We start from the raw sequence: 20,194 nt of genomic DNA, 5'->3' as shown, positions 1-20,194 counted from the left end.
GAGGAGCTCTGAGAGTGGGGCCGCAGTCCCCAGGGCCTATGGAGGAGCAGGAGACCCCACAGAAGGTGGGTCAGGCTGGTGCCCCCAGGAAGCATGACCCCTGGCCATGGCCTGTGCTAGGCTGAGCTCCTGGCTTAGGGCTAGTGAGGCAGCAGAGTTGCCTGTCATCTTAGACATGTCCCAAGTCTCCTGGACAGTGGCAGGGTCTCCTAGCCCTGCTTGTGCCCAGGTCCTAGGGGCCCAACAGGGCATGGCGGTCTCCATGAGCACACACAGCAGGCTCTGAAACCTGTGAATGTAGTGTCCCTTGCTCCAAGTCCAGGACCTCCACCCAGTGTCCTGAAGGCCTGGGGGGGAGGCTGCCTAGAGCACAGCCCTGCCCCGCGAGCGCCGAGGATGCTCTGGAGCAGCAGCTCCACAGCCTTCTGGTGCAGGCAGTAGAAATACCTCAAAGCCTGGGTGCCCGTCCAGGGGAATCTGAGCTTGTCCCCCAAGAAGTTGAACCCAAAGCCATGGTCAAGAATTAGAATCTGACTCCAGTGGCCCCGGGCAGCGAAGGCCTCCTGACCGAGGCTTGTGCTGGCTCCCACTTCCTGTGTGCAGTGCCCAGGTGTCATTAATGTGGTTATTCTCATATAACTGTGAGGTGGGTGGAAGCACTTGCTGTTGGTAGGGGGGCCTGGTTCCCTTAGGGCGAGGCAGCCCACACCTGGGACTGTGGGTCCTGCCCACCACCACCACCACCACCCCCTCCCCCCCCCCCCCCCCCCCCCCCCCCGTCCCAGGGGAGGCAGAGGCTGGCAAGAGTCCGCCTGGGAGCCTGGGCTAGGGGGAGGAGCTGGAGGCTGAGTTTCAATTTCCCGACTTTGGATGGAGGAAAGGGAGGAGCCCAGAGGCTGGGTTCTGTTTGCTGAGCCCTGAGGGGAAGGGGGGCCGCCCGGGCCTGAGCTGCTGGAGGGGAAGCAGGCCCATGCCCCACCTGGGGTGGTCTGAACTCCACAGAGCCCCGGCAGGCCCAGGCTGGGGCCAGGGGCCAGGTGCAGGCTGCCAGACTGCCCACACTTAACCAAAGCCCAGGTGTCAGGATGATACCTCCCGGTCCTGGGTTGATGGTGGGACAGGAAAAGGACTTTGATTTCAGTATGTCACCCTGGAAAGACGCTGGGTCTAAAGGCAGGTCTGGGGTACCAGTAGCAGCGCTGGGGTTGCTAGTGGGGAGCAAACAGGCCAAGGTGGGTGTGCCTGGTGTAGAGCATGGTCGGCTTTTGTCTTTCAGGTGCTATCCACTGGGTTTGTGGTCCTGGAATTCAAAATAAATTGAGGGAACTCCTGTGGGGTAAGAGGGGCTTGCCCCTCCTCACTGGAGTCAGGGCACCATGGTGAGACCCGTGGCCCCTCATTGGAGCCCCTGCCCCAGAGATCTCACCCCTCATGCATGCCCCTTCCTCCTTGTCCCCCTCTTGCGAGCCTGTCCCCACCGACAACAGCACCCCTCGGTGCATGGCCAGCAAGCTTCACCGCCTTGCGTCTAGGTGCAGTGCGGGCCGGGGTGGGGGCCAGGCCTGGGGAGATGGCAGGTAGGGCCCAGCACCCTGTGGCCCAACTTGCCTCCTGCCACTCCAAAGCAATTACAGTGACCCTTGAGCCCTGACCTTCTCTGGAGGTCCAGGCAGAGAGACTGTGGTGGGGGACAGTTTAGGGGAACAGAGATGCTGGAAATTCCCACCATTTGACAGCCCTTCCCCAGGGTCACAGAACCTTCCTCAGGCCTGCTAAGAGGGACTTTGACCCCCATTTGTCCCCCAGCTCCACCAGGGGCTCCTGGAGGCCCACACACAGATTCTCCTGCCCCAGAGGGTGACCCCCCATATCCCATTCCATGCCCCCAGCTACTCCCAGGATCAAGCATTGCCCTCCCCAGTGCTGTCCCCAAGTTCCCCAGCCCAGCCCCTTCGCTGCTCCCCTCCCAGGCTGAGCGCCTCTCCCCACACATGCTGGTCAGCCACTCGCTGGGGGCCTGATCTGGGAGCCTAGGGGCCCCTGACGTTGCCGTCCTAGAGGATGAGGTGTGAGAAGGGGCCCTGCCTATCGTGACCACCCTTCTCCCAGCCCAGGGCCTGTGAGAGCTGTGGTCCCTGGACAGGAGAGGCTGCGGCCAGGGAAGGGCCAGGGAGGCTTTGCTCCTTCCTGGCACTGCTGGCTCTGCGGACCCTGGCAGGTGAGCCCACGGGTGGGAACCCATACTTGGTCATCCCACTGGCCACAGCAAGAGGAGTGACCTGAGCAACCTCCCTGCTGTCCTCCTGGGACACAGGGACGGACGCCAGAGCCCTGCCACTTTCTATGATGTGGGAGGGGGAAGGCCTGTCGCTGAGGGTGGTGGGAAGGGTGCCTGGGGCTGGAGTTGCACACCGACCCCTGGGCAAGGAAGGCCACCCCTGAGAACCTCTTGAGTGTGGGTTTCCTGGTGCTGAGCCTGAACAAGAACAGGTGTGACCCTCCTGTTCAGGCCCTGGAGTTCTGGGAGGGGCCGGGCAGGGCGAGTGAAGGGGCAGGGGCAGCAGCACTGGCTTCTGGGAGGATGGGCTCCAGGGACAAAGGATCCTGCTTGTTGCCAGTCTGGACCCTGAAATCTCTGACCGCACGGTGCCCTCTGGCTTGCAAGAGCGAGAGCCTGGATGCAAAGCTCCACCTTCCCCGCTGCCCCGCTGCTGGGAGGTCACATGACAACCACCCGACTCCACTCCAGGCCATGTTGATGTCAGGCAGCCCTGGACTCACAGCCTCATTGTAGTGGGGAAGCCCCACAGCATGGGGCAGAGCCGACCTGGTGCCCACGTTAAGGAAGAAAAGAGGGGGCACCTGGCTCCAGGGAGTTGCCTCCCTGTGACCCTCATGGTATTCATCACCAGGCCGGAGTCCATGTCCCACGGAGCTGAAGAATGAGACCGTGAACAGCAGAGGTTCATTGAAGAAAGTGATAGAGGACAGACCCCCTTCTAGCCCTCAGCGCTTACCTCTATTGTCAGTCCTCTTCCTGGTCCCTCCCCACACCGAGAGCAAAGCACTGGAACTTGTTTTTGCTTCAGGACAAAATAATCATCAGTGGTTGGTTCTCTTTCTAGTTTTGATCAAAAAGAATTCAGACATTAATCAGTTTCCCCGTTCTCCCGACTGCTCCTCCTCCTTCCCTGGCTACACCCTGCCTTTTTAAACTTCAGAAGCAGTTGTTGGCTGACTTCCTCTCGACCCCTCTGGACTCTAGCAGATTTCCTCTTCACTGACCCTCACCTTTGTACCAGTGCTGACTGCCCGACCCTCCCTGCCTCACCTGCTCCGCCACAGCTCCAGACCGTGTGCACGCTGCGACTCCATGGCCAGCCCTGGCGAGGCCAGCCGGGCCCACCCTCTCCGATGTTTGGTTATCTGCCAAGGTTGCAGAGCAGGGAAGGAGCCTGCAGATTCAATATCTTGAAAGGACACATGGGCAGGATCCTGACAGTGGTGAGGACCCAGAAGACCCAGGGTGGTCAGTGCAGCTGTGGGCGGGGCTCAGACCTGCAGAGGCTGAGCCAGAGTCGCTCTCAGAGGCACCTCTGCCCACAGTGAGCCTGGCTGTGCGGGTCTGGCGGCCTTTGGTGTCACCTGTCTCCACAGGCTGGTCAGGCCCTGGCGGTTCCTGCCATGGATCGAAAGGCCAGTTCCTAGGGGATTCAGAGCAGATGTCGCTGAGGTCCTTGAGACCTTTCCAGTTTTTAAGAAAGAATGTTTTTTCCTGACTCTCAGTAAGAAATGTACCTGGGCGGCCAGCAGGACACGCTCTCCCAAGGGAAGCGTGGGCCTGGTGCACAGCCGTGTGCCCAAAGCAAGAGGCACAAAGACCACCCCGCCTTCGTGGGCGCACTCTGTGCTTCCTCTGTGCAACTTGAGAGTGTGTGGGTGCGCCCGCTTGGTGGGTCTCACAGCCCCAAAGCACAATCTACAGACTTGCAGAAACTGTCCTTAAAGAGATTTCCGTGCCGGCTGGGGCTGTGGTTCAGTGGTAGAGCTTGCCTCGCATCAACAAGTAAGAAAACACAATCGTGTGGTGTCCATCTACAGCTAAAACATAAATAAATAAACTGTTTTTTAAAAAAGAAATTTTTCTTGCCTCCTAGTTTTAAAAATATCCAATATATGCTATTCACAGAGAGACCCTTAAATCCAAGCCACATAAAATGGGAAGCAAATTAGTGGGGAATGAGAAGCCATGAAACCTCCAAGTAAATCATATCTAAGTGTATTTCCAACAGGCAAAAGGGACCACCGCATAAAGGGTCAGTAGCAGCCATCAATGAGGCGCTTTATCTCAGTGACACAAACAGCTTCCAAAGACGGGAGGTTCTGAATACGTGCACTTCCACTAAATGGTCAGAGAATGTAAAAAGGAAAAGTGGAGAAGGCCAAACCCAGTGGTGCCCGTGCTCCTGCGAAGCCTGTATTCCGCTCAGAACAGGTGGACAGGCAGATCACGAGGCACAGAGCTACACGTGACCAGTGTCAGTTACTGGACAGGGCGACCCAGCCACCGCAGAACACACACAACGGGCACGCAGCTCAAGCACAAGCCACACCCTGCGTTTACAAGAACGTCCCATAGGAGAAGCCGCAAGTCTCCATAAGAGGCCAGGGATGGCTCACGGCAGAGCGGTTGCCTGGCACATGTGAGGTCTGGGTCCAGCCCCCGCGCCTAGGGGATGCCCCACAAGGTTCAAATAATTGAAGGCATGGAGCGACTCCTTCAATTACAGTTCAGTGACAGTAGGAATCATCATAAAAACACAGAGCCCTCCTGGGATTGGCAATGTGTTTATAAATAGCCACAAGTTAGAGAAGTGAAAGAAGAAATTCAGAAGTCATGTTCAACTAAATGGTAACGAATGTACTACAATTCAAAATGCTTGGGAGGCAGCAATGTGTGCTTAGAGGGCTGTATAGAAAATTACATTTCTGTATTTTAAAAATCGCATTCATGAATGAAGCATTCATCACAGAAAGTTATAAAAGAATGGGAAAACGGGTCTAAAAATGTAGAATAAAGGAGATAATAAAAGCAGAAATAAATCATGCATACAAGTTGGGCACAGTGGTGCATGCCTATAATGCCTATAATCTCACCTACTCAGGAGGCTGAGCCAGGAGAAAAATTGCAAGTTCAAGGCCAGCCTCAGCAATTTAATGAGACTCTGTCTTAAAATAAAAAAGATGGGATACAGCTCAGTGGAAGAGCACTTGTCTAGCATGAGCAAAGTCTGAGCTCAATCCCCGCACTGGGGAAAACCAATCAGAGGATTTCACTAACAACTTTAGTAGAAAATTTGGAAAATTAAAATGAAAGAGATAAGTTTATAAAAGTGATACAACAAAAAGTAGCAGGAAACCCAGGACTGACGACAGGCTGTTCACTGGGCAGTCAGCGTGGCCTCACTGAACCCGCAGATGGCACCGTGAGGCCACCCCACACCCTGCACGGGTCACAGGCCCCAAACCACACCAGACCTGCGCCCTCGCCCTCGGGCTGCCCTCTGCCCACAGCTCCCTCTCCCAGACCCGGCTCCGGGCCACACAGGACTCGGGCTCCGCCGGAACTTGGAGGCTGGCCTTTCCACACAGCCCGATGCCCAGGGCCCGCCACCAGCTGGGGCTTTGTGAGGAACGCTGTCCCGAGTCTGGACCTGCAGCCATCTTGTCCACGGACGTCAGTGCGCTCCAGCCCTGATGGTCGGTGTGTGGCCCAGTCTAAGGGCCTGTGTCTCTGTTCCTCCTGTGTGCACAGGCGCGTGCCAGTGTGCATGTGTCCTGGGTGTGTTGACTCAAACAGCGCTCTGGGAGATGTAGGACCCACCCTAAGGACCACGTCCCTCCCCCTGCTGGCCTTGGGTCCCACCTGCCCAGGTAAAGCACAGGGAACTTCACTCCCCTGCCACCTGAGGTCCAGTCTCCTTGAGAATCTCCTAACGTACACTCAGGGTGATGGGGGGAGGGCAGGAGGCCCAGTGTACCCCCTGACTGCCCCACTTCTCCTGGCACTCTATTGATGGACGGCCCCGCACCCTCAGCTGCACCGAGTTTCCTTGTCCTTCTACTCACTGGTCACCAAGTCAGAATGACAGAGACGTCCCTGGAGCGGTGACCCCTGCTCCCCCGCCAACCCAATGCCCAGCCTCATCCTTCTTGGGTTTCTTTTCCCAGCAATAAGCTGAGAGCTGACTCTTCCTGGCGGCTCCTTCCCTACACGGAGGTCAGCCTGCTGGGTCCCCTTTCCTCGGGCCCACACCAACAGCCACCTCTGTGGCAGCACTCGCTCACGTCGCCCTTTGAAGACCCAGGTTTCAGGAGGAATGACCGTTTTCAGCCCCCATGTGACAAGCAAGGGACCTTGGAAAGCCAATCCTGAAGGCCAAGACCCCGCTGCGCTCGTGGGGTTTCTGTCAGCCTGTTAACGTAAGCTCACCCCATTTCTGCCCAGACACCTCCCCTGCTCCCCCTCCCCTTTCCCCTTCCTGCAAGACCCACTCTCGGAGAGGCTGATGCCCCACCCCTGCACCCCGACCGCAGTGCTCACAGCCTGCTTTCTGAGCATGCACAAGGGCTGCCAATGCCAAGCTCCCGTGGCCGGCACTGCTCCTCCTGCCCCCTCCCCTTTGTGTTCCTGAGGTTTTGAAGCTTGCTCTCCACCTCAATAGCAAGGGCTAAGCGCCCCAGTGCATACCCAGCTCTGAATTTATAAGAGTTGGGTTCAGAGGAACCCTGCTGCGTTCTCCCTGCGCAGAGGCAGCCTGTCGGCTCTCCTGACACGACCTTGCTTCTGCTTAGCTTCGGAGCACGGGTTCCCCGGGTCTCCACGTGCCTGTCCTCGCTGACCTCCAGGTCGTAAGAACAGCGCTGGGCTCGGGAGCGCCTCCCGCGGAAGCCAGGTCCGCTGTGGGCTCCTGGATAATTCACACTCTGCCTGGGCAGCCGTGCTGACCCCGAGGCAGGGGCCTTTGCCAGTGCAGCCTCGCAGTGGACCCTGCGCTGCCCTCCACACCCTGCAGGGAGCCTGCCAACCCAGGACAGCTGCAGTGGGAAAGCTACAAGCCGTCCTCTCACTTAACCAGGAAGTCACAGGACAGGCCACTGACCGGAGGGCCAGCCCCGGACAGCCTTCCTCCTCTGTGGGGTCAGTGGGGGCTGCATGGGCCCATCACATAGGGGAGGTGCCCCGCTGGCCTTGCTGTTGGGGCCACGTGGTGAACGGGTGGAGGATCACGTGAGTCATTCTCTAGGTCTCTGCAGACGACCCCTCCGCTGCTCTTCCTTCCTCCATGGGTGGGTGGGGCACCTCCCAGCTCGACCTCCCGACTGACCCTTGTGATTTAATGTAATACACCCAACATGCCCATAAGGTAAAAATCACCATCTCAAGCTCTGGACGAGGTCTCGATGCATCCTTCGTGTTAGGAAGCCTTGCTGGGCCGCCCGTGAACCCTTCATCCCCCAAGACCACAACGCCCAGCATGCCCACCTCTGGCCACAGCCACCCTCCCCTCTCCCTGCCTGCTCTGCACAGTGCCAGGCACCCTGCGGGGGGGTGACCCCTCCTGATCTCACCTCCGCCTCATCCCACCAGTGCTGTTTTGGGTGAGTTCTTGGTGTATTAAGAAGTGTTCATGTTTAATCCATGAGCCCCGTAGAAGACACTTTCTCCTAGTTTTTTAGTGGTGTTCTGACTTTTCATAAGGAGTTTGGAGCATTCGAAAGGCTTTATTTTTATTTTAATATCATCACATTCACCAATTTTTATGTCTGGATTTTGAGTCTTGATTAGAAAGTCTTTACAAGTAAAATTTCCCATGGTTCATTTCTTTTCTGTTCTTGTTTTTTTGTTTTGTTTTATTTTGTTTGTTTGTTGAACGGGGGTTGAACCCAGGGGACATTGTTTACCACTGAGCCACATCCCCAGCCCTTATTTATTTATTTATGGTTTCCTTTTGAGAAGGGGGCTTGCTAAATTCCTTAAGGCCTCACTAGGTTCCTGAGGCTGGCTTTGAACTCACGGCCCTCCTGCCTCAGCGTCCCCAGCTGCTGGGATCACAGAGGTGCACCTCTGCACCCAGGTTTCTTCCCATTTTACATCTGGTGGGCCTAGACCACCCGCCGCCCAGGGACACAGCTGTGTGGGCCTGGTGCCCAAGGTGAAAAGGGTCTGGGGCACTCTTCTCCCTCACAGCAGAGGCAGCCAGGCAGCCTCTGGCCCGGCCCTGACCTGCTGGGAACCTCAGGCCCCAGATGGATGTGAGGTTTTAAAGTGGTCTTTGCCTGGATTTCTTTAGATGGGATCCCGTTGACCCACTGTTTGTCTAAGGGGCTCTCCTTTTACCCACTGGTGGTGCCAGGGTTTGTGGGCCACCAAGGTGGTGACGTCTGCCTCCACAAGCTCTGCTTGGTCCTGGTGGCCGGCTGCCTGCCCTGGCTGGGGCTTAGCAGTCACCGCTGGAGGGTGGACATGTTGACCTGTCAGCCCCACAGAGTGGTATGTTGGGCAGGCCAGCCTCAGGTCCTCGTGTCACAGCCTCACCTGGGCTGGCCGGCCAGTGGGCAGGACCCCTCCCAGGGCCTCGGGTCGTCTAGCTCAGGCCTCGGCCTTTCCTCCTCCACAGTGCCACCTTTCCTCACCTGCGTCTTGGTGTGGGCCTGGCGTCTGGCACACCTGGAGGGCACTGTCACTGTGCTCCCCCTTTCCTTGGCCTCTGTGGAGGACACGTACAAGCATGGGGCCATGTACGTGCAGTTTCTCCTCTTTGCAGTGCTGGGGATTGAACCGGGGCCTTGCGAATGCTGAGAAAGGCCCCCGCCACTGCCCCGCGCGCCAGCCCTGTAGGTCTGATTGACACGTGAAGACCGTAAACGGAAGGTTTCAACACAGATATCACCCCACCGCGGCAGCAGCAGGTCCATCTCCTCAGGGAGTCGTCATTTTTTTGCAGGGAGCCAGGGGCCAGTTTGTGAGAATACAAAGTCGGGTGGTGGTTTTCAGAACACAGTATTCAGCCTTAACTGGATCCAGTGTAGCCATTTTATTTAGGACCTTTGCCTCTGGATTTTAAAACCAGACAGTGGGGTAGATCTCACCACCGAGTCCTCCAACCAGGGCCAAGGGCGTGGGTGTGGAAGCAGCAGCTGCCCCTGAGGCACGCTTGCTGGCCAGTTCCCCAGCAGCCCTCTGTCGGCCAGGGGTGAAGGCCGCCTCGCCCCCACACTTTTGAGCACATGTCTGATGTTCCTGGAAGGTCGGGTTCTGTCCCCGTACCAATGCCACAGCCAGGACGCAGTTCTGAGAACAGGAAAAAAAAGTGTTACTGTTGGTTAGCAAAGAAGAACCCAGGGGACTCCTGTTCCCGAGGCTGTGACTCTGCCTGTCACGGGAGCAGAGGGCTTTTACAGAGGTGTTTCGAAGCTGTGTCCAGGTGTGCCCTGAGGGGTCTTGGTTCTCTGGCTGGTTTGGGAGATGGCCATTCCCTAGGTCTTCTGGTCTGAGTTGCTCCCTTGCTGTGGAGGGTGTGCGCTCAGGCAGCTGGGCCTGTGGGTGAGGGTTGGGGAGGGGCAGAGGGAGAAGAGGAAGGAGACCAGGTCAGTTTTAAAGTAAGTCACCCAGCACAAAGCAGACCCTGCTGCCTCCCCTGCCGCCGGTCCCCAGCTCTTACCACTGCAGTCAGGGCTCCTACGGCTTCTGTCCTGACAGGTGCTCTGCGGAGGAGCTCCCTGGGCACCTGGGAAGGGCGCGTCTGCACTGCTGGATGGTGAAGGGACAGCGAGGAACCAGACGGTAAGTGAGACATAAAAGACGGAGAGCAGGCAGACACACAAGTTCATTTGTCAGAGCTGAGAAATGAAGGCCATCTGTGTGAAGGAGAGAGGCGGACAGGCTTGGGTTCTGGGACCTTTGCGGGGCAGGCTTGGGTCAGCGCCAGGCGGGTCCTAACGTGGGTGGTTAGGGGTGGGGTTGGTAGGAGGAAGTGGTGAGCCTTTCTCAGTTTGGGTGGGAAAGCCGAACTTTTTCCTTAAAATGGCGGCTGTCACTTAAGATGGCCGTCCAGATGCTAACCGAGTAAGGACCTTCTAGATGGAATGCGAGGCTCTTCACAGTGGAGCCCAGACAAATCTGAAAGTCCCTTGCTGGTCGTCTGGATGGCACTGCTCTGCGGCGCCTGCTGAAGCCCCTGGCTGTCTAGTGCAGGCTGTGCCCCCCAGGGACCTGAGGACCCCGGGGTCGTACATCTGGGTGCACAGAGACTGCCTGGCCACACGGCTGAATAGAACCCTTTACGTTGCCGGAGGGCCACCTCGTGTCTCCTTACAGTTCTCCACAGACGTCTGTTTTGTTTGTAGAAGTCCCAGGGTACACCGGGCATGATGGCACACGCCTGTCACCCCAGCAGCTGGGGAGGCTGAGACAGGAGGATGGCGGGTTCAAAGCCAGCCTCAGCCACACTAGGTGTTACTCAGTTACTAAGTAAAATACAAAATAGGGCTGGGGATGTGGGTCTGCGGCAGAGTGCCCCCGAGGTCAATCCCTAGTGCCAAAAAAAGGAATCCCGGGGTGCCCCAGGGAATCACACGGCTCAGCAAGGCAGACGCTCCTCTGCAGGAGGGCCAGCTACGAGAAAACCAGGCAAGCAAGCGCACCTGGGCGGGGGGCCACCTTTTATCCCTAAAGCAGGGTGCCCCTGACCTGTTGGGAGGAGCTGGGGTTACAAGGGAAGGGCTGTGGTTACCATGGCTGCGATTGGATCTTACATCCCAATTCAGGATAAACATGATATTCTCAACATGACTTTCTGTTTCTCACACTTTATTGATTGATTGGTTGCAGTTCTGGGGACAGAACCCAGCCTTGTTCTACTGTAACGGTGTCCACTGTATGCCTGGAACCCAGCCTTGCTGCTCGGCCACTGCGACTTATTTTAAAGTGGGCGTGTTTCTCTCCTCCTCTCCCTGCTGCTCCCCAGCCTCTCCCCTCCCTAACCTCAGGGGGAACAGGAGGACCTCTCCTCCCCACCCCAGGCACAGTGATCTGTCCCCAGTACACCCCCATCATAGGAATCCAGACTTGGGGATGGCACCAGAAGACCTCAGAAGTGACTGTCCCCGACTTGACAAGTGAATCACAGCCCCAACAGAGGGCACAGGGCAGGTAGCCTCTGAGTCACCTCTGGAAAAGCCCCCTGTCCCCTGCCGATGGGCAGAATCACACACTTCCAGGCAAGAGTTACTCCTTTGCTAGCAAAGCAATAAACCTTCTTCCTTACTCTCAGAATCTTCATTATCAAAGTGCACTGGGGAGAAGGACCAGGCTTCCAATAGCACCAGCTACTCCGGAGGCTGAGGCAAGAGGATCCCAAAGAGGTGATTCCTCGGCTACTTTCCAGGGCTTCACTTGACGCTTCGACTATATCCCTGGTGGCTTTGAAACTTGCCTGTGTTTCCTTTTCCCCAGCCGTCTCCTCCCTGATCTCCTCCCTGACCTTCTCCTCCCCATCTCCCTCCCTGGTCTCCTTTTCTCGACTCCCCTCTGGAAAAGCCCCCTGTTCCTGCTGATGGCAGAACCACAGCCTTTGGGACGCAAGTCCCCTGTGTTTCTCCTTTGCTGGCAAAGCAATAAGCCTTCTTTTTCCTTTTTCTCGCAGCCATGTGTTCATCATTGGGTTGGCATTGGGGTCAAGGGCCGAGGTTTCAGCAGCCGCAGGGGTTGGAATTCCTTGTTAACTTGGGAGATTTCTTAGACTTTCTGGCACCAGCCCTGAAATGTGAGTTACTTGGTTCCTGTGTTGGTTGTATCTGAGGACAGATAACTCCAGATGGGGAGGAAGGGTATTCCTGTTTCCCTGAGATTAGGAGGGGAGATTAGGGAGGGAGAGAGGTCAGAGGAGGAGAGGGAGAAGCAGGGCTGGGTTCAGAGCATGACGTGTGGCCGAGGATGTCCTTTTCCACCTGTGAGGCCAGCTGCAAGGGCGTCACACAGACCCCGGAGGAGTCGCTCAGCTCAGGGGCCCCAGCAAGCTGTGCAGCTCTTGATGCTGCAGCCTGTGTCCCTCTGTGCATCTGCCACCAAGGTCCCCGGGGGGCACTCATTCCCGTGCTCTGCTCCCCAGGACACCTGCTCCCACGCCCTCTGCCATCCAGGACGCTGTGCTGTCTCCCTCCCTCCTCCACCTAAGACGGCCACTGTGTCCCTCTGAGGGGCTGCCTGCTGCTCCCCGCGCTCCTGGACGCCCCCCCCCCCCACCAGTCTGTGGACACGGCATGGGTTCTGCCCATGAGTGCAGGAGCAAGAACAAGGCCCCGTCTCCCGCCCAAGAGGAGTTGTGGTTCGCGGTGTTTCCACCTTCCATGTGTGTGGAGTGTACGAGAACCGAGGGGTTCTGCTGTCTCCCTGTTATGTGCACCATTTTTTTCTTGCTAGAGAGGGTAAACAGATTTGGATCTAGGCAGCTGAAGTTGTTGTAGGGCAACGTAGACTTTGGTAGGTTTTTGCATTTATTTTTTAAAAAGAAAAAAAATTAAGATCTTACCTGGGTGTGGTGGCCTATGCCCGCAGTCCAGCTGCTGTGGACTACAAGGCAGGAGGATTCCAAATGCAAGGCCACCCCAGGTAACTCAGCCTGACCCTGCCTTAAAATAAAAATGTTAAAAGGGGGTTGGGGGTGTAGCTCAGTGAAGAGTAACCCTGGGTCTAATCCCCAATAGCACAAAATAAATAGATAAATAAATCAGGCACAGTGGCATAAGCCTATAACCTCAGCCGTGCAGGAAGTCGAGGCAGAAGGGTCACAAGTTTAAGGCCAGCCTGGGCAACGTAGCAAAACCCTGTCTCAAAAAAGTAAAAACTATGGGGGAGGTAGAAGCTTTGTTGGTGGAACTCCAGATTAGTACAACCACTCTGGAAAGCAGTGTGGACGCTCCTCAAAAACTAGGAATGAGTCAGGTGCAGTGGTGCTCACCTGTAATCCCAGTGGCTCAGGAGGCTGAGGCAGGAGGACCGGGAGTTCAAAGCCAGCCTCAGCAACATCGAGGCACTAAGCAACTCAGTGAGACCCTGTCTCTAAATAAAATTTTAAAAAACAGGGCTGGGGATGTGGCTCAGTGGTTGAGTGCCCCTGAGTTCAATCCCCAAGACACCCCCCCCAAATGAACCCCACTATGAAAAGTGAAGGAGGGGGAGATTTCTCAGTCAAAACAACTGATGGAACTGTGGGCACAAGAGCTGCCTCCCAAGGAAGGTCAAAAGAAGCTCTTCAGACAGTTTATTAGAATATTTGCCCCTCAAATAAGAAATTTATCATCCTTTTAAAAAAGGAAGCTCTTCAGAGAGAGGGAAAATGATATAGGTCAGGAGACAGGATTCACAACGGGATGAAAGAGCACTTGGGAAGGAATCACTGGAGGTGAAATAGAGCCTTTCTTTTTCTTTCACTGTAACCCAGTGAACAACTGTCAGAGTAAAAATAGCATCAACAGATCTGTCCACGACTGCAGGCCTGGGGGAGGGGCAGGGTGGTGGCTCGGTGGCAGAGCCTGCCTGGCTTGTGTGAGGCACTGGGTTCGGTTCTCAGCACTGCACATAAGTAAGTGAATAAAATAAAGGTTCATCCATAGACTTTTTTTCAACTGTAGTGTACAAATGACTGGGTGAGTGATTGCAGTCTCTGGGCTTGGGAGGCCCAGGTGAGTGGAGGAATGGCCACCACTAGAGGAGACAGGGAGCTCACGGGCCTGGCCAGGGGGACACCCAACTGCCACATGGAGTAGCACGTGCTTGTGGGAGGGTCCTGGACAGGTGGCCTCATGGGGAAGTTCCCAGACAGGAGTCTGTCCAGTAGCACAACGTGGCCGTCACTGCTCGAAAGGGAAGGAGAGCCAGGGAGGCCCAGGGCCGAAGATGGAGAAGGGCTCACCCACCTCCGGGGAGCCTCGCAGTGCGCCAGGGGCCTGGCAGAGCTGGAGCTGCGCACAGCCACAGGCCTCAGCCCTCGTCTTCCCAGAGGTGGCAGCTGTTTGCAGTGTGCAAACCAAGCAGGCTCCAAATGGCTGGCGCTCTGCCTGTTCTGGTCTTGGTAAGATATTGGATACGTAGCAATCAGAGCCCCAGCCGGCAGGCTTTAGGGTGTGGTCTCAGCCACAGTGAGAAAGAATAAAAAGGTCGGGGCTGGACCCGGCTGATCTGCACAGAGTCCCTAAAACGTCTGGGAGGCACGTCACGTTAGGTGAATGTTGTAAAGGGACACTCGAACTCGAGGGCACCACCAAAAGTGTCATTGAAGCATGACTGATACGCTGCAAGGAGACAAAATGGAATTGTAAAATGCACAGTGACAACCAGCGACGGCAAAGAAGCAAGAAAGGGGCTTTGAAAGTAACAGGGAAGAGCTGTGATGAGTACAAGGTCTGCAAGTCCCGAAATCAAGGATCCAACTGTGGCCATCACTCTGAGTGTGGACAGTGCAGACCCGGCACCAAAAGACAGAGCCAGAGGGAGCAGGTGAAAGCACCAGGCTCAAAGACAGGTCGCTGAAAGGGCCCAGGTGCACACACGCGCACAGAGGTCAAAGGATGGAGAGCCACACACCGTGCCGTCCCAGCAACTCAGCAGGCTGAGGCAGGAGGATGGCAAGTTCAAGGCCAGCCTCAGAAATGTAGTAAGACCCTGTCTCAAATAAAAATCGAAAGGGCTGAAGGTGCAACTCAATGGCCAAGCACGTGCCTGGTGCGTGAGTCCCCAAGCTCCAAGCCAGCACCAAGGAAGGAGGCGAGCAAAAGTGAAGGGTGGAGAAACAGAGCACAAAAGTGCTAAACAGAGACCGCGCTGCCCTACAGCAGAGGCTCCGGATCAGGCAAACGGCCAGGTGTGGAAAAGCCACTAGGGGGCGCCCCCGGAGAAGACAAAGGCCCAGTGTGAGTGAGCCACCACACCACACCATAATGAGTGGCAAGGGCGGCAACATCACAGGCAGATGCGAATGAAGCCACACTACAATCAGAGACGTCAGTGTCCCCCTCAGTAACACCCCAGCAGAGAATCCACCAGGACGGAGCTGGACCAGCAGAGGCACCAGTCAGCCAGATGGGCCGACATTTAAGACACTTTATCAGCAACAGAAGACACACTCCTCTCATGCTTGTGGAGAGCACTCACCAAGGTGGACCGCCAGGAAATGTGCAAACTCGGCCCAGGAGGGGACCCAAGGAAATAGGGGGAGCAGGCCAGGGCAGAGGAGGTGCTGGGGAACCCCCATGGCTTCAGACATGTGCATATGAGGGCTTCCCCAAGGCATCAGGGGGGCAGAGCAGCCCAGAGAAAGGACAGCTGAGTCCTGCATGGGCACATCTGAGTGGACTGAGAAACGAGTCCTGCCTGAGTGGACGCACTGGGCAGGGAGTCCCAGTGCAGGTGGATGGGGATCTGGAGCTCCTGCAGGGCAGAACAGGAAGAGTCAGAAGGAAGGGAAATATGTAAGAGTAAAATAAGAGCTGAAATCCAGGGAACCGAGGGAAAAGGAGAAAACCGAGGACGCAGAGCACCGGCTTTGGAAAGGGCTGTCTTCCACACTCTACCCAGGCAGGGGTCAGCTCTGCTGCAGAGACAAACCGTTTCCTCAAAAACACAAGCTAGGGCTGGGGATGTGGCTCAGTGGGTCGAGCGCTTGCTTCTCATGCACAAGGCCCTGGGTTCAATCCCCAGCACCACAGGAAAAAAAGATTCAAACTACCCAAACTCACACAACATGAAACAGAGGAATCCTCAGCTCCAACTACAAAGAAACTGAGTTCTTAATTTGAAAATACTCAAGAAACAAGTCTCAACATCCTTCTGGTCTTACTGGAGAATTCTCCCAAAATTTAAAGAATCCCACCATTACCACAGTAGGGGAGAAAACCCTTCCTAACTCCTTGTATGAAGTCCCAATTTCCCTGATGTCAACACCAGACAAAAATAGTGCAAAAAAAGAATGTCACAGCTACGTGTCCGTTCCTCATGCACATGAAGGCAAGCTCTTACCGAAATATTAGCAAGTCCACACTCCTGCACATTGTAAGAATGATCCTATTCCAAGGGTAACCACGGGTAAGAGATGCAAGACTGACCTGGGAATAAGTCATTGTGACCCACCTTATCAAGAGACTGAAGAAGGGTCGCATGGGCACACTGTGTGTCCCTCAGTCCTGGAGGCTGCAGTCCAAGACCCAGACCTGCTCCTCCTGAGGCCCCTCCTGGGCCTGTGGAGGGTGCCTTCTGCCTGGGTCTTTGCCAGGTCCTCCCTCTGAACATGTGTGTGCCCTGGACTCTTCTCCTAACTGGACACCAGTCCTACTGGATCAGGATCTGCCCTACGGACTCATTTTATCTTAATCAAACATTTTTATAGGCCCTGTCTTCAAACGCAGCGCATCTTGAAGCCCTGGGGGTTTGGGCTTCAAGTGTGATTTTACAGCCAGTCGATTTTCTTCAGTTGCTTTTTTTTTTTTTTTTCGTGTGGCGCTAGGAAAGGAATCCAGGGCCTCACACGCTAAGCAAGCCCTCTGCCACTGAGCTACATCCCCCGCCCAGTTGCCTAGTGCTTTTATAAGAGCATTTTTATTTTATTTTCTCCTCTTTGTGATTTTACATAAGGATAGACATCGGAAATGAACACATTCCTTGTGTTACAAAGTCTGGATTCCAGAGCCCTTCTTTTCACCCAGAGATGGCTGCTGTGTTGCTGGGTTGCTGGGGAAAGGCCACTTGTTTCCCGCGGAGTGGGACAAGAGTCTGATAGAATCAGAGCGGGGCGTGTGACCATTGGAAGAACCAGCAGTGTGGGTGCTCAAGCTGCCCCTGCAGATCAGCCAGCCAAGTGCCCTCGGGCAGCAGTCACCTAAGAAGGAAAAGTGCCTATGAGCCCCTCCCACACACACACACCTGCTCGCGTTCCGCTGCGCGCAACCTCCCGGCTCTGCAGAGGCGCCTCTCCCTCGCGCCTTCTCTCCAGGAGCCCCGGGCCCTGCCGCGCGGGTCTGCGACCCAAAGAAGAGGACGCAGCAGGCGCAGGCCGAGGCGCGCGAGCAGCCCCGAGAGGCGCCAGTCGAGGAGACTCGACGCCCGCCCGCCCCGCTGGCTCCTCCCCGGGGCCGCGCTGCCTGCCCTACTTCTGGAGAGCGCGCGGACGCCCGGGAGGCTCCGCGGGTCAGGACCAGGACCCCGGGGCTGCAGCAGAGGGTCCGCGGGGGCGGCATGGGGCGGCTGGTGCTGGTGCTGTGGGCGGCTCTGGTGTCCACGGAGCTCGCCCGCGCCGATGTCTGGCCAAGTAAGGGCCGGGGCGCGCGCTCTGCCCACAGCAGCGCCTTGGAGCGCACAACTCAGAACCTGAGCTGCTTCCAGTGCTTCAAGGTCAACAGCTGGAGCCTCTGTAAGCCCACCGTGTGCCCCGCCACCGCTCAAGTCTGCGTCTCCAACGAGGTGTTCCTCCTCAGGAGTGAGTCCGTCCAGCTGCCGCGCCTGGGTCCTCATCCACCGCCCACGAGTAGGCTCCATAGGCTCCGGGCTTTGGGCTCCTCTCTCCCACCCTCCACCCCACCTCCCTCATTTGAAGTACCAACTCTTAAATGTCACTCCCCCTAAGATTGACACCAGGACAAAGGCCCCAATATGTCGCTGAGTTCGCAAAAGAGCAGGGAGGCAAAAGGAGGATCATCCAAGATGGATAGGCCTTGCAGTCCCTGGGCAGCGGCACACAGAACCTGCCCTGCGACCCGGAGGCCACCACTTCCAGGGCGGGGACTTAGGCGATAGTACTTCATTTTAAGAACGCGCTTAGAAAAGATGGTGAAGAAGAACACCAACATGTTTCTTAGGCTCGTGCAAACACTTTTATTCAAAGTATAAAAAGAAGTCTAGAGAGACCCAGGTAGACAGACAGAAGTGTTCCCGGCACACACCATCTCCTGGTGCTGGTTCCTGCTAGATGGACCTGGCTCCCTGGGGACCTGCCAGTCTGGCGGAGATGTCTTCTCCCTGTGGCTTCAAGTCCCAAGGGCCTGGATGCAGTGTGGTTCATTTATGGACACCCCACTCCCACCTGTGAACCTCGGGAAGGCTCCTGTGGCCTCATCCCCTGGGAATGACTCAAGAAAATGCATAGGGCACCTGCGGCTTCCTGAGGGAGATCTCTGAAGTGGGCACCTGTGCAACATGCAGGCAGTCTGTGGAGTGGGCTCTGACAGGACCGCCCTTCACAGGACTGTCCCACTGTCCCGGTTTCAGTGTGGGGCACGAGCCTTCTTTTCCTCCTTTGCCATTATGCAGAGGTGGGGTTTTCTGCAGGGAGGGCCATCAGACCAGTTCTTCAAGCATGAGGCTCCTGTGTCCCTACAGTGACAGCCCCCATCCAAGCCTCCCCGTTTGTTAATCAAAATGAAGGAATTTCCAAGCCTTTTCCCCAGCTTGACTCTTCATTTAGCACTGTGTCCTTCACCTTTGGCTCTTGGTCTGAAAGGCAGTGTGACAGGAGATCAAGTGAGAGTCTCTTCAGGGGCCACCTGTGCAGGAGCCTCCTGGCCTTGACCTTGAGGTCTGCACCGCCAGTGCAGTCAATGAGTGGCTCACTGTCTTTGCTGGAGGATTCCCTCAAGTTATCCTAAGTCCCGTGCCACTGAGCAGCGATGTACTTTGTGTGATGTGTCATACAGTGCAGTACAACGTGATATAGTGCATTGCGATTTAATACAACATGCCGTGATGCAGTCTAATGTAATTGGCATGATACGCTGCAATGCAATATGACATAATGTAGTGCCATGCCACATAACATATTGCAACTTAATGTAAGTAATACAAGGCAGTATAATAAAACATAATTCAGCATAACAAACAACAAGAGAACAAATATAATGTAAGATAACAGTTGAATTCTACCCAAAATGGCCTTTTCTCTGGTTGGGTTTTGATGGTGGCTGCCCTTTAGTGTCTTGATAGCTGTTGAAAGTCAGATCTCCTCCGGAAGCCTCTGCATCTTTGGATGAGTAGCTTGGAGACCTGGAGCCCCGCTGGGCACCCAGCAGGTTCTCTGTAGCTACCAGTCCTTTCCACTCTGCTTCCTTTGCCCCATGTCCCCACGACTGGCCCACACTGATTTGGAAGGGGATCCGAGGCCTCATCTGGCTGCAGAGAAGAGCACTCACCTCTTTGCTGTGCCCCAGGTTGAAGGTGACCTTGGATAGCCATGCTCCCACAGCTCTTCAGGCCTCACCTGTGAAGGGACAGCAGGAGGTTGTCCCCAGTGCCAGTTCCAGCTGCCCTCCTGACAAGCCCCGTCCCCTCTCTCCCTAACCTGGGGGCTCTGGAGCCACCTGCTGTCTCCTATCTTCTGCAGGGTCAAGGATCAGAATTCTGATCAGCAAGAGGTGCGCTGTCCGCTGTCCAAACTCCAACAGTGAGTTCGAGTGGTCATCCAGCCCTGAGCTGCGGGGCAGGATTGTCAGGCGCTGCTGCTCAGGGCAGCTCTGCAACTCGGCGCCTGCCGTCTTGGAGATACCCTGGGCCCTGTTCAGGTGGCTCCTGCTGCAAGTGGCCCTGGCCTGGGTGTCTTCTGGGCCCTGTTGTGAGGACTTGCCCTGCACCCCCTCGTGACTCCTCTTGTCCTGCGCCTCCAGCTGCCATCTGGCTTCCCTCCCTGGACCCTGCCATTTGCCCTGTCCAATGCCTTTTCTCAAGAAGCCAGGGCATGCTGGCCAACTCCTCATGGAGAAGGGCCATTCCCTGTGACGGGAGAAAGGGCCTGGCGAGGCCAGAACGACTGGCCCACACCCGACTCTCATAGCTCCACTGTGGGCCCCCCACCCGTGTCCGGGACCCCCGGCTCCCTCCTCTCAGAGACAATAAACTCTCACTGCCCCACAGCCTGGCTCCTGCCCCTTCACTCTCCCCAGCCTCAGATCCCTGTCCCTCTCCCAACAGCCACCATAGGCCTCTGGATGGAGTGGCCACACTGGACAGAACATCCAGTCTGTGGCCACATTGAGGCAGGACTGTCCCTGAAGCTGGGACCCAGCACCAGGTGAGCAGGAGGTCCTAGGCTTGAGTCTGGGCCCTAGGAGGCCTGCTGGCCACTGCGTGAGGAGGGAAGGGGACAGGGGGTGG

At 56.2% G+C, this 20,194-nt stretch overlaps 1 protein-coding gene and 2 long non-coding RNA genes across 5 annotated transcripts; 1 reads left to right on the top strand and 2 right to left on the bottom strand.

The window, feature by feature from the left end:
- Positions 1-967: 967 nt before the first annotated feature.
- LOC139702062 (uncharacterized) lies at positions 968-3,404 on the bottom strand. The gene is made up of 3 exons (XR_011704641.1): positions 3,332-3,404; positions 3,018-3,121; positions 968-1,300 (listed from the first exon to the last, which is right to left on the bottom strand). It is a non-coding gene; the product is annotated as an uncharacterized lncRNA (long non-coding RNA).
- A 5,679-nt stretch (positions 3,405-9,083) lies between these two features.
- Positions 9,084-9,811, bottom strand: LOC139702061 (uncharacterized). Of its 2 annotated transcripts, XR_011704640.1 has the most exons (3): positions 9,726-9,811; positions 9,464-9,601; positions 9,084-9,355 (listed from the first exon to the last, which is right to left on the bottom strand). It is a non-coding gene; the product is annotated as an uncharacterized lncRNA (long non-coding RNA). The 2 variants fall into 2 exon arrangements; XR_011704639.1 differs by having other exon boundaries at positions 9,084-9,601.
- On the top strand, positions 9,758-19,953 carry Ly6l (lymphocyte antigen 6 family member L). Of its 2 annotated transcripts, none has more exons than XR_011704638.1 (2): positions 9,758-9,847; positions 19,428-19,517. XR_011704638.1 is itself a non-coding variant. In XM_027948359.3 (2 exons), the coding sequence occupies exons 1-2, from the start codon at positions 17,291-17,293 to the stop codon at positions 19,682-19,684; spliced, it is 546 nt and encodes a 181-aa protein (XP_027804160.3). In that variant the 3' UTR covers positions 19,685-19,953. The 2 variants fall into 2 exon arrangements, 1 of the variants encoding a protein (XP_027804160.3); XM_027948359.3 differs by lacking the exon at positions 9,758-9,847 and adding an exon at positions 17,291-17,579 and having other exon boundaries at positions 19,428-19,953.
- The last annotated feature ends 241 nt before the right edge of the window (positions 19,954-20,194 follow it).

The sequence above is a fragment of the Marmota flaviventris genome, chromosome 15, assembly GCF_047511675.1.
Source record: "Marmota flaviventris isolate mMarFla1 chromosome 15, mMarFla1.hap1, whole genome shotgun sequence".
Taxonomy (NCBI): domain Eukaryota; kingdom Metazoa; phylum Chordata; class Mammalia; order Rodentia; family Sciuridae; genus Marmota; species Marmota flaviventris.
The sequence above is the reverse complement of the archived record's forward strand: the minus strand, read 5'-3'. Positions and strand labels throughout refer to the sequence as shown.

Coding starts and splice junctions, on each gene's coding strand:
- Ly6l (XM_027948359.3), top strand. CDS start 17,291: ATGGGGCGGCTGGTGCTGGTGCTGTGGGCGGCTCTGGTGTCCACGGAG. Junction 17,580..19,427: donor TCCTCATCCACCGCCCACGA/GTAGGCTCCATA, acceptor TATCTTCTGCAG/GGTCAAGGATCAGAATTCTG.